The 12,973-nt window shown below is 30.2% G+C and overlaps 1 protein-coding gene across 1 annotated transcript in view; it reads right to left on the reverse strand.

Annotated features, from left to right (window-relative positions):
- Positions 1-12,973, reverse strand: part of LOC106462749 (fasciculation and elongation protein zeta-2-like) — a 23,923-nt gene that overhangs the window by 8,758 nt on the left and 2,192 nt on the right. Inside the window, exons 2-3 of the mRNA XM_022390081.1 lie at positions 3,459-3,567; positions 2,482-2,631 (exon numbers count right to left, since the gene is read on the reverse strand). Coding sequence (XP_022245789.1) covers positions 2,482-2,631; positions 3,459-3,567 — 259 coding nt within the window. The remainder of the gene's footprint in view (positions 1-2,481; positions 2,632-3,458; positions 3,568-12,973) is intronic.

The following is a 12,973-nucleotide window of genomic DNA, read 5'->3' on the forward strand; positions in this document are numbered from 1 at the left end:
AGGGCTGGAAATCTTAAAATATTAGAATGGTAAATGTAATTTTAAAAATATATTTTAATTATATGTAAATCCTTTCTATTCCTTTTGTAATCAAGAAATATTAAACAGTTCCATTCAGTAATTTTCCTTCCTCTGCATCTTAGCCTTGCCCCAGTCCACCATGTGATTATATCTTAGTAAATCACAGAAGAAAATAGTGGCCACAGCATGCCCAAAATATAAAGAGAGAAGACTGAAACGGAGCCAGAATAAAAGGCTACTCAAATTCATAGATTTTAATTTGCCTTCACATGAATTTTTTTATTTCTGGACAATACCTTAACAAATGGTAAAGCTGAAATTGATCAAGCTATTTTGATCAAAACATCATTAAAGAAATTACCTGAATAAAGTAAGGTCATTTTATATCAGAAAAATATTTGGTGAAAACTTTGGAAAAATTAATACATCCTCATTTGAACTGATGTAATTAACTCCCATTATCGCTTTTACTTCTATATGGTGTGCTCCCACCTACCCACATTATTAAAACATGTTTTCAATATGTGTCTTGAGCCACTACAAGAGCATCAGTGTCACAGCTCTGGAAACCATAATCCACTACAACTGCTGATTTTGCAACCACCACCCTTCCCAGAGCTACCAATGACTCTTCAATCACCCACATTCACACTGTCTGCAACAGCAGCGAGAGGCAGATGATCCAACATCTAATCATCTGCCCACAACTCCAGATTCCATGCATAGCAGAAGACCTCGCTATAGCCAATAAACATGCAATTAGATGTGTGTACTACTGGATGGAAAGCATATAGGAATACGCAGACATGACAAGAAAAATTATATGTAACTTAATCTGTAAGGGAGTGAGAGGAAGTATTATTGTGCACATTAATACTGACAATATATCTATGTTCACATCCATCTTAAAAGTTAAAGTACGGGTCAACATTAATAACATTTGAATATAATTCATAGAGGTACTTTTATTACTGAGACTATTTAAGTCTTTCTGGACTGAGAGGGGAAGAGGGTTAATGACAGCTGCTAATTTTTTTCCCTTCTCACAATGAAAATTTTATGAATCTTAGTTGAACTTACTGAACAGTTTCAGCTTAAAAAAATCATAGAATTTTCTTTACTTCTTCTACATTGTAATATGTTCAAAATTTTGAGAGAAACTGTTTTGAGAAATACACAAACACTTGCTTTCATCTTAGAATTTCAATCTTTTATAGTTGATCAGAAAGTTCCATTTACATTGCAAACCATGGTGTTTGTATGAGTATTCATCTATCTCCTGTTTACGACAGTCACTTCCTGTGCTGTGTTTTAACAATGTTGATGCCAAATTTTATTTCACAAGCAGGATATTCTACACTAAATTATTAGGAATTAATCACACTATCATTCACATTTCAAAATGTGATGTAACTTAAAGAATAAAAATGTAGATTTACCTTATGTAAATCTACATTTGATTGGCTTTTAGCATGACTGAAATGCTCAACAATTACTTTTTGGAGTGGATGGTATAAGTAGCTCAGAGCTTTGGCTCCGAGTGAAACCAAGAGTGCAACACAATTAACCTTTTTAAACTCCATGAAATAATTTCAAATGATAGATTAACTTAAAATTTTACTGTCAATGGGAACAAGTAATTTTGCTTATTTGTATATAAAATCAGATTCAACTTTAATCATATTCATTAATATAATTTTTTTTCTTCTTTATTTTACTGATTGCAGTAGTCACCACTTACGATTATAATTCTTAATAAAACACAGTGCAAACTGAAATATTTGTCAGTGAGCTCAACCTCATCTGTCATAATGTCGTGAGATCAGATTAGATAAAAATATTTTGGCTAAGAACATTATTTTCAATGTATAATAAGTTCTTTATCTATATTGCTTGAATATAATAAATAAAATATTCAATAAATATGGGTTTGAACCACTACAATATTCTCTAACTCTAACTTGCCTGATATCTTGTCATAGAAGAAAATTTCCTTTGATTCAAAACAAATATAATTAAACATAAAAACATTCTTGGGGTGAAAATAAAGTCTAAAGAAACTATAAAAAAACTCCAAGGTCTTTCTACTAAGTTCCATTGTTCTTCTCTACAGAAACTAAATCCAAACACTTTCCCACATAACCACAAATAATTTCTCCAACCAATTTATTTGAGAATTTCATTTATCATACTTATAGAAAACCTTACTTATTGCAAGTTATTCACTAAAGCTATTTTATATGGTACTTTACAGATACTCTAACACCCTTTATAGTTGCTATCGTAAATCTTTAAATTTCTTAATTATTTTTACTTTTAATAATACTAAAAAAGAAATTCCTGGTTCCTGAACTACAATATTATGCATTTATAATCTACAATTCCAGCTTTTATGAACTACAAACATTCTCAGCTTCTTTTAACTGCTAAATTTACTCAGAAATAGCTCAGCTAACAAACCTGCATGATTTCATCAATCTCCTCTAAAACCTGTTCTGCTGTAACAATAGGTTCCTGACACATGGAATTATAAATAAGGGAATGCATGTCCAAATCTTTAGCAAGTTCTTCGTCTTCAGAAACATCAAGTTCATTTTCAAAATCAGTATCCTGAAACAATGCAATTAAAAAAAATTCATATATAACTGCATATCCAAAAACTAGCTTATTCAGTACAAGATTCTCTCATATATACGAGTTTACTTTCTTCAATCTGATTCAGACTGAGTATGTTTTATTACACTGACAGATTTTGTGGGTACATGTAATTTACACCTTTGTATTCTATTACACTTACATAATTTTTCTTGCATTATTTTTATTGAATACTCATGTAATTTTTACTTTGAGGGTTATGTTGAAAAAGTTCATCATAATACATATAATTTTACTCAGTTTCAAGTTTACTGTATGTCATACTCACATACATGTATTTTTATTTTAGTTTTAGTTGTGTGTAGCTATAACACACAATTTTCTTTATCAGACTGACTGTCAATGATATTTTGCTACACCTACAAAAGATGTTACTAACTTTCTTGCTTAAGGATAAATATTATGGCATCATAATAGCACACAGCTTTAACTTTCTTATGTTTCTGGTTGAGTATTATGATGTTAAACATATTGATAAATTTTAACTTGACTGTATTTCAAACTAATGTGAATAAAAACAAATTTATCTACAATATCATAAATTCATAAGATACAAAAACACAATTAAAATTGTTGTAAGAAAAAAACATGGTCAACAATTTAGCCAAATGACTATGCTGAATATTGCAATGTTATACATGCACATGAATTTTGCTCTGTGATTCTGGTTGAGTATTTTTAATGTATAAACATGATTTCTCTGATTTTTCTTAGTTCACACTGATTATTTTTCATACTTACACACACACACACACACACACACATATATATGTTTTACTTACTTTCTTTTCATTCAGATTAAGAACAGGAAGCTGAATTTTGCGAGCATATGACTTGGACCAGTCAATAGGAAGAATATTTCCATAATTTCCTGTAATTGTCCACCACATCCTACCCAAACAAGAAGCAAACTTATTACATCATAAAATTTTAGCTAACAAAGTTATAATTTGATATGTAGGAGGAAAAAAAAACAATAAGGTAAGAATTATGCCTACCAATGATGACCAAAAAATATATATTTTACAAAAATAGTTGAACCTGTAATGAAACTAAAGTAAGGAATAACTGCAGAAATGAACTTATCAACTGTCACATAACTATTTTTTTTTCATGTGAACTAAAACCCATACAGACATACTTGTGCAGTTTTGCACAGTTTAAGGTTATTTTCCTACTTTATATCAGTTTTCTTATTGTACCATTTTTAAACAACTACAGTCTGTTTATCATCATGATGTTTGATACATATTACAAGATGATATTGTTTAATGGTAGCAGCAACTACTTAACATAAAATCTATTGTTTATGCTAAAGATCCATATTTTAATATTTCACTGTTTAAACCTTTTATAATACAAATATACAATATGCAAAAAAGCAACCATTAAACAAATCTCCATTAACTCTCTCAACACAGGCTCGGTTGATTTGGCCGACCATATGACCACTTTGTACTCATTTAAAGTCTTTATAGATTTGGTACTACTAACTTTTAATATAGCACGTATATCTTCACAAAATTTGGCAGTTTTTCTGTAAACATTATGAGTCTTTCACAAGCAAAAAGTCATTTTTAGTGGAGTATTTTAAAAAACTAAAAAAAAGATATGTTCGTGAATATTTCAAGTATTTGTTTTGAATAGTCCATGTGCAAAGTGATTTTCATGTTAAGATTAAAAATACTTTTCTTCATCTCAAATTTCATTGGCGTAATCTCTAAAACCTCCTAAATAGATTTCAATTGTTATTTTCTCTACCCTAACTCTAAGGGGTCTATGAATTTGCCCGGCCTCATAATCACCATAAAAAATTAAGAAATTAATTTAAATTATGCTTTTTTTTTGTTCTAGAATGAATACAAATAGTAACACGAAAACACAAATGCTTACTCTAAATAGCTTAAATCTCATAACATTATACATTTATATATATTTATTATATTGATCTTTCAGCCATGACTGGCTAACAATACAGAAGTTATAATGATGTGGTGCATGTGCACTCGTGATACAATATCCAATAATAGTCTTTACAAAGTGACCTGTCTTGGCTGTGTTTTAGTGGACTAGTATTTTGTAAAATACAGTCACATTTCAATTATTATACATTACATATGTATATACATTAATACAGCACAGAACAGCAAATAAAGAAGTAAAGCAAAAAATTATCTTCTAGTTACAACCCTTGTACTCGTTTGCTACTTGACATAGGTTGCAAAGCTTCGTGAAATTTCCCATGCAGAGGATATGAAAAGAAAATTTTTTTAGGATTTATATACATATTTTAAATAACCAAAAAAAATCATAAATTACTATATCGATACCATAGAATTCCATCATAATTTATCAAGCATAGTAACTAAGCTGTATTTGGGTCTAAAAAAAAGATATGAAATTTTGAGCTCACTAAACACTTACCTTAGTAACTAAGCTGTATTTGGGTCTAAAAAAAAATATGAAATTTTGAGCTCACTAAACACTTACCTTATCGGTTGAAATTTTGTGTGAATATAATGAGATTAATACAATAACATGTCAAAATGGCTGAGAAAACCAATAGGAGGACATTCCGAGCTTTTGACTGGTTATTCATGTCATATATAGAAGTAAGTGTATATAAGGGAGCATTTCCAAAAATGGAAAGAGGTGGGTGGGAGCCCACTGTGTTTGATTCAGTATGAGTGATATCTTAGCAAATAGAAAAGACAAGAGGTTCTTATTTTATATTCTAGCTTGTAAATATCTGTAGTTTGAGTTCTTAATTCGTATGAAACTATAGACTTTGTATTTTGACTTCACAAGCATCTAATTTGAACCAGTGCTGCATTAAACATGCCACGTAACACACAAAAATCAATGTTTACTTATAAAATTAAGAAATTAACTAAGGTATAATACTAAAATTTGAATCATAATCTACAATTTGATACCAAACTTATTGACATAAATTCATAAAACAGTAGCTCAATAAAATTTTGAATGAAAGTCAACAAATGTGATGACATGGCCTTTGACATGTGACCCATCACAATAGTGTTAATCCTTTGTACACTACACATCATCCAACAAAACTGCAATACTTTGTTGTAGAGTCAACTGCATATTAGAGACTACATTATCACATAGCTATGCAACCAATTACTGTTTTGCCACTCTGTTTAATGAACAGCTTATAAAGACCAAACTGAAAATGTTAGCAAGATATTGTTCAGTTATGCTAAAGGAATTCAGATGTGTCTTTAACCTCCTAAAGCGAAGTTTGACCACTTCAGAAGATTTAGGTTAGTCCAAAATAAATATATATATTAAGCTACCAATTCAAAACATTCTCTATAATAAAAGTATAATAATAAAAAATAATGTAATTTGATCTACTTTACTTAGGGAAAACAGAAACACTAGCTGTTGGCTTGAATTATTGCCTAGTAGAACATGCCTGATTTTTCTCCAATTCTATCTGACATACCTCTTGACCAATCAAAGCTCATTAAATCACTCCTGTTATCTAACATTGGAGAAAAGTGACATCTATGACACATTTATAACAATGATGTTACTGTTTAAACTGTGTTGAATTAGTAGCAGTAATTTCCCTATAGTATAATAAAAAAACATTTAAGATACAAAACAATACGAGAAGAATACCTGAATCACCCATGAAAATATGACAATGTTAGATGTAATACAAAGAAAACAACTTGCTAAACATACTATGTGGTGTATACCCTAACTAACCTCGAATACTTAAACATAGAATTGGCTACAGGAAGTAATAAGTAGAATTAGATCTTCTGTAAAAGACAAAAACATGGCATGCTAAGCTTCAAGAAATTTCAATGAATACTTAGAAATGAAAGTTATTATGGAGAAGAAAGAGAATGTAATTAACAAAAACTAATCTAAATAATGATGTAATATCATACTATTTACACAGAACTGTCATATAGCATATATTAACTTGACATGACAGGAGATGAAACCAGTAGTAGCCAATAAACTGAAAGTGGTTTACTACTACCCTAAACAATATATCCAAACAACTAAAATGTAGCCATGATACTCTGCGAAACTTATAAACCCATAACCTGCAGCAATAATATTGTTGGATTTCCCACATAAATGAATGAATTTCATGTTCATAGTGTTAATGAGAAACCTCATTTGTGAAAAATTAAAGTTAATGATTCCTGTCCACAAAACCTTATAAAAATGAACACATTTTATTGTATCTAATAAGCTGAGAGTAGTAGACATTGTAACATCACTTGTTTGGAATATTTGTACTTGAGAAGGAAAGATAATAACCTCAAAGTTGAAAGTGTCCATTTTATAGAAAACTTTAAACTTGAATGTTTGATTGATGATGCTGATATCTGAATACAAGTATTATGCTCTGTTTTTAGTGACAACTATTTTCATGATGAGCTCCAGTGGATAAACTTCTTCACTGTGTTTTGAAAACCTTGATAATCTGGTATAGGAATATCAACTAAAAATCTACAAGTGAATGATGTGAACTGTTTTACTAGAGTTATTCTTAAAGTATATAAATTACAGTAAAAAAAAAAAATGTTGCACTTTTGGGCTGAAGTTATTTCCCATTGAAATTCCATGTACCTGTTGGAAAACATGTATTACAAGAATTCATTGAATGTGAAACAGTGGCAATTTCTGGGAGTGACATAGAAATTTCTGTGTTTATTGATGCATTGTTATAATTTACTTAAATTATTAAAGGACCATGAAATTACTGATCAAAGTCACTTTTTTTTTTATGTACATAAATACAAAGACTAGTGCAAATATTACTCCTATCAATGCAAGCCTGTCTGGAGGTTCTCAAATTTCATACTATTTTTTTATAAGAAAATTTGATCTACATCACAGCTAGTTAACCTGTTGCACAAGAAGTGAAAACTTGTAGCATGCCTGTCATTAATAAAATATCACATGTTGTGGCACACATTACAATTTTTGTTTTGAATTTCCAAATGTGCATGAAATGTTATTAAAATACGTCATATTACTAATCATTTTATTTAAATTGTAAAGCCTTTTAATTTAACTTTTTATTCCCCCTCTTCATTCCAATGAACTTTGTTTTGGAGTATGTTTTTTTTTTTTGAGTCAGTGACACTTTACTCAAAATTTGGAAATTTAAATTGGCACAATTTCTAAGAGTTTAGCCCACTAAGTCAAGTGTGACATGGCAAAGGATGAATATTCTAATCATCTATTTACACAGTATTTTTAAACTTTCATAATTTAAATTAGTATATCCACTATGTTGAGAAGAACAATCAATCATGGGCGTAAACCTTGAAATAAGAAACACAATGAAGCACAAGTCTCAAAACTGAATGTCTCTGATGGACAACTTCTATCAAAAATTAAATGTTATTTGTAGAAAGGAAAAAGAAAACAAAAAAGAAGAAATGAAGAACATTATAAAAATAAATTTGCAACTGACCTTGCCAAATACCAACAAATAAGTAGAATAAAGATCTCTAATTTTAAATAAAACATCACAATTGTTAATATTCATTGCTCCTTGTACTCTAGTCCATATGGTAACAACAAGAGAAAACAAAAAAGTCCTGGTAAATAGTTGTTAAAACATATTAGAGAAGAATATGGTGCACTGATTTTTATGTAACTTAGACCTGTTGATTGTGATACTGAACTCAAAATTTGACCAAAAATTTAGTTTTGTATACATTTTCAGAATCAGCAGGTCCAATGTCTAGTTTCTTAGAAATGACACAAGATTATTGTTGAAAATAATATATCTTTTATTCACCTCGTTACACCCCCCTTTTAAAGCCAGGTAAAATTTTATATTAATTTAGTACATTTAGAAAATAAAATAAGTAATGAGCCAAATACATACAATTCTTTTACAGTACAATGATATCATCTTTGTTGATATTTCCACTGTTCTCTAGTGTACAGAAACTATTTTAAATAAGAGAGAATTGGCTTTCCAGCTTTAATATGTGGTTGGGTAAACCAAAGCACAACTTATGTTTGTGTAGAATATATGATACATACTTCAAACATTAGTTGAAGGAAAGTTTATTTAATATATGGTAAGGTGTATGTCTCCCACCCCAATGTAAGTCAATAATATGTGGGAGGTTCCTGTTTCTACCATTTTACATGTACACTACAGCTACATGTATAGCCATGAGTCATTTACCTAAATGATAACCATATTAGTACATCAGGAAATTACTCTCATCTCCACTTCCTTTAATTACATGTATATATTTTAGCATCAATAACTTGTAAGGTTCTGTATAATTTATAGATATATGTGTCAGTGTCATGAAGCAAAAGCAAATCTAGATAAATAAGAAATGTGTAATTAGCTTGAAAAAATGCATACATAAAATATTTAAATATGAACTTGAAATTACATATGTTATACAAAATGAAAAAACCATAAATGCTAAAGGTTTAAACTTTTAGGATTAAAATTCAACCAATTTACAAAACAAATGTTGAGATGTTTTTGTTATATGATTCATTTAAATAGAGTGATTATTATTTAATTACAACAATAATCAAAGAGTATTTACGTTATATCAGCATCTCATACCATTATGCTATATTGTTGTTACCCTAAACTACGATGACCTTTAAACAATTTTTACATTTCATAGTTTTTAACTTATCCAACAAATAAACCTGTTAAGCGTTTGCCATTTTCATAACCAATAATGATATGGTGAAGTAGATTTGGTAATGAATTATGATCTTTTCTTTGGACTTTCACCAACCACAGACACTTATCTCTCACTACCATGATCGCTATATGTTTATTGTTAGAGATTAGACAGAAGTTCTCAAATTTCTCCCTTTGGTCCGATATCTTAGATCAACTCTCTATCAGCAGTCAGAACCTTGTGTGGTAAGCCACAACCTGGTTTGGTTACTTAAAAGGCATCTGAAGGTGTTAGCTCACCAACTAATCCAAATCTTTCTACAAAACTACAGTATCTTCAATACAATTTGAAAAACCTATTAACTTAGTAGTATTTGTAAACTTAAACAACTTACTGGTTGTTCTATTGTCAGTGTAATTAAATATAAAAAAAGAACAATAGCAAAAGATAGTACAGTATCTTCAGGTAACCACTTATAACATTTATTTACTGTGGCTTAACCCGATTAATAACTGTTTTACCTTCTACCATCCAACCAACTTTCAATCTAATTAACTATTTTATCTCCTATTCTAATAGTTGTAATCATCCTAAAATATTTCATATGTGGCATCTTGTTAAAAGTCTTCTGAAAGTCCAAGTACAACTCCTCTGAATTATCCCTATCTGGATTTAATGCAGGCTTCGACAAATATTTTCATATCTAGGAGCCAGGTCTGATATAGCAAAGTTATGGAATATATTTTGAGTCGGTCGTATGGTTATGGACAATACAGTCTTACACTATAAAACAAAGGGTTCATTATTAAACTTTATTATGTAACATATATTAAAGTTAAACTTCAGTATGTGAAATTATTAAAATAGTACACATAATAACTATAACTTAGGTACACTCTTGCAATGAATGAAGGTAAAATAAAAAATAATTAATGCTATATCGATAGGCCAAGCAGGTTATTTCAGAATAGGTCTAATCTACTCATCACTACAACACTGTACAACAATAAGCAAAGGCCTTTTGGTGTGCCTAACCTAACTTCACTACTGTCTGTACTGGGAAATGGGGGCTGTATTTATTTACTTTCACAGAAATGAGTGAATGTGAACGATCACATGATAACAACAACCACTTGATAGTATTGCCTGAACTAACTGCCTCTGGTTCCGTCTTATTCTAAACATGTGCACCGATTGGTTAAATTGAAAAAAAGAAGAAACACAAAATGGCACAAAATTAGTAACATGTTATGCAACCACAGCATTTCATTCCTAAAAAAATATGAAGAAGTGCTGAATCCACCATTAATATCCTAGAAACAAAGTTCAGTTTTGGACTCAAATAAGACGAAAATAGTTTTGGACTTTCAACAGTCCAAAACTGTTCTAGGTCTAAGTTCTATTTTGCACATTCCAATGCACAAATAAAATAGAAGAAAATACTAGGCACCACGATGAAATTTTTAGTCACCATGGTGACTTGGCACTGGGTATTTGTCGAGTCCTGATTTAACATAACATGACTTTCCCTTTATAAATAAATGCTAACCATCTATGATTATGAAAATTGTCTGAGTGCTCTGTAGAATTTTCCAGTCACTGAAGAAAAGAGTAACTATCCATCAAATACCTGAACACTGTCTATCTCCTCCATTAAGAACTGGCGTTACATTGCTAATTTCCTATTTTTCATCACCTCACTACTTTTTAATGGATTCATTAAAAATGAAGGTTAATAATTGACAGATATGGTTTTTTTTTTATTTCCTTTAATATTGACAATATACAGGTCCCTATCTTATTCAAATTTTTTAGTCTTGAATATTTCCAGCTCTGGCTTAACCCTAACTTCATTCAAGGATATTAGATAATTTTCTGTTTGGAATCATAATCATCCTCAGACTGACTGTATAGAAGATCCAATGAAAACTAATTCCAAAACAAATATGAGGGATGCTGAATGTACTCCACTGTTTCATTTACCATAGCTCTATAGCTCATCAGTGTGATCTTGCACTTTTGTCTTTCAAGTTTCAACCATATACTTGAACAGCTAGTTTAAATTCAGGCAGTTGTACCTTTCTGCCATTTATAGGCAGTCTTACCTATTGGGCAAACTGGCCAATTGTCCAGAGCCCCACACATGTAAGGGCTCCTGATGCTATGCCTTTTAATCTACTTCTGTGGCCAGCCCAAAGTTTTATCATTATGGGGCCCCACTTACTGAATTCTGCCTGGGGCTCCAGAATGACTATAACTGCCCCTGCTGCCATTACATTTTAAAAAAAGAGAGACCAAGAAGGTGAATCTAAGTTTCAAGGTTAAAGCAATTTTTTTTCTGTGTCAGCTGCTACTGTTTTTTTATGCCTAATATAGCCTCTTTTCAGTAAGCTGTCATGCAATATAAATAAATCCCATTTAGCCTTTTGCATCAGGTAGGTCAAAGTGCACATGTCACAACCTTTTACAGTTACATTCAAATTTTAATTAAGCTACTTTATTATAAATGTATATGAATAAAGTTGGCATAAAAATGTAGTTAATAAATACAATTTTAATATAAGTTTAAAATTCTTAATTTTATAGGGAAATACTTTAAAAAATCCTTAATCTCCCCTAGTACGAGAATTGTGACATTTGCTCTCTAGGTCTTCTCTTCTCTAATATATTTACCACCCCTCCAAGAAGTGCAGAATTCAATGTATATTATGTATTATAATACATGTTTTACTCAAGCAAAGCATATTTTCTGGAACCTTCAACTGTATTTGTTTATGGAACCATAAACTAAAAAACCAGACCCAATTGCTATGCCCATCTGTTACACCTTTTTCACAAATTGCCAGTAGTTCTCTGTGACATTTTTTACTACATTATTTATAACTTTTATCTTAATCTATCAAATAACATCATATTACATTGTTTTCTGTACAGGGCATTGTTTATTTAGTCATTCAGTTTCAAATTTTTTCTTATGGAAATCACACATTGACAAGCTTAGTTGAATCTTTAAAGGCTCTTATCATAGTCAGAAAGACAGAAAACTATGATAGTTATAGAACATTGTTTGCTTTTTACATGCTGTTATTTTGTGTTCTTAGGTGCATTATGTAATTAAATAAAACATTATTTGGTGTAGTAGTACCATTTCCATAAAAAAAAAGTAGGCTTAGTTTAGTCAATGGTTGACAGCAAAAAAAAGAAAAAAGACCCAGTTAAGTATTAATATTTTTTGTTTTTCATGTATATTATTTCTTTATTATTATAAAAGCAACTAAAACAAACATTAAAAGCCTCACTGGGTTAGTTAAGGGTAGATTTGTTAGGAAAATGAAAAAATAAAAATTCTTCAAAACGTATGCTTGTGAGCAGGCTTGTGCATTACATAATTAATTCAATATGGTAATGTGAGCTGCACATTCACTGAATGATTTACAACTTGAGTGGCAGGATTATTAATTAGCCATGGTTCAAAGGTCAAGAAAACAAAACTAATTATAAACACATGTATACTGTTATGAGCATCAAGCTATCCAAGATAAACATTTATGGTTTCCTGTTACAATCTGCAGTCATTTAAGTAAAAGAAAAAAAGGGTAAGATTTATATATATATATATATAT

The sequence above is a fragment of the Limulus polyphemus genome, unplaced genomic scaffold (genome assembly GCF_000517525.1).
Source record: "Limulus polyphemus unplaced genomic scaffold, Limulus_polyphemus-2.1.2 Scaffold1239, whole genome shotgun sequence".
Lineage (NCBI taxonomy): Eukaryota > Metazoa > Arthropoda > Merostomata > Xiphosura > Limulidae > Limulus > Limulus polyphemus.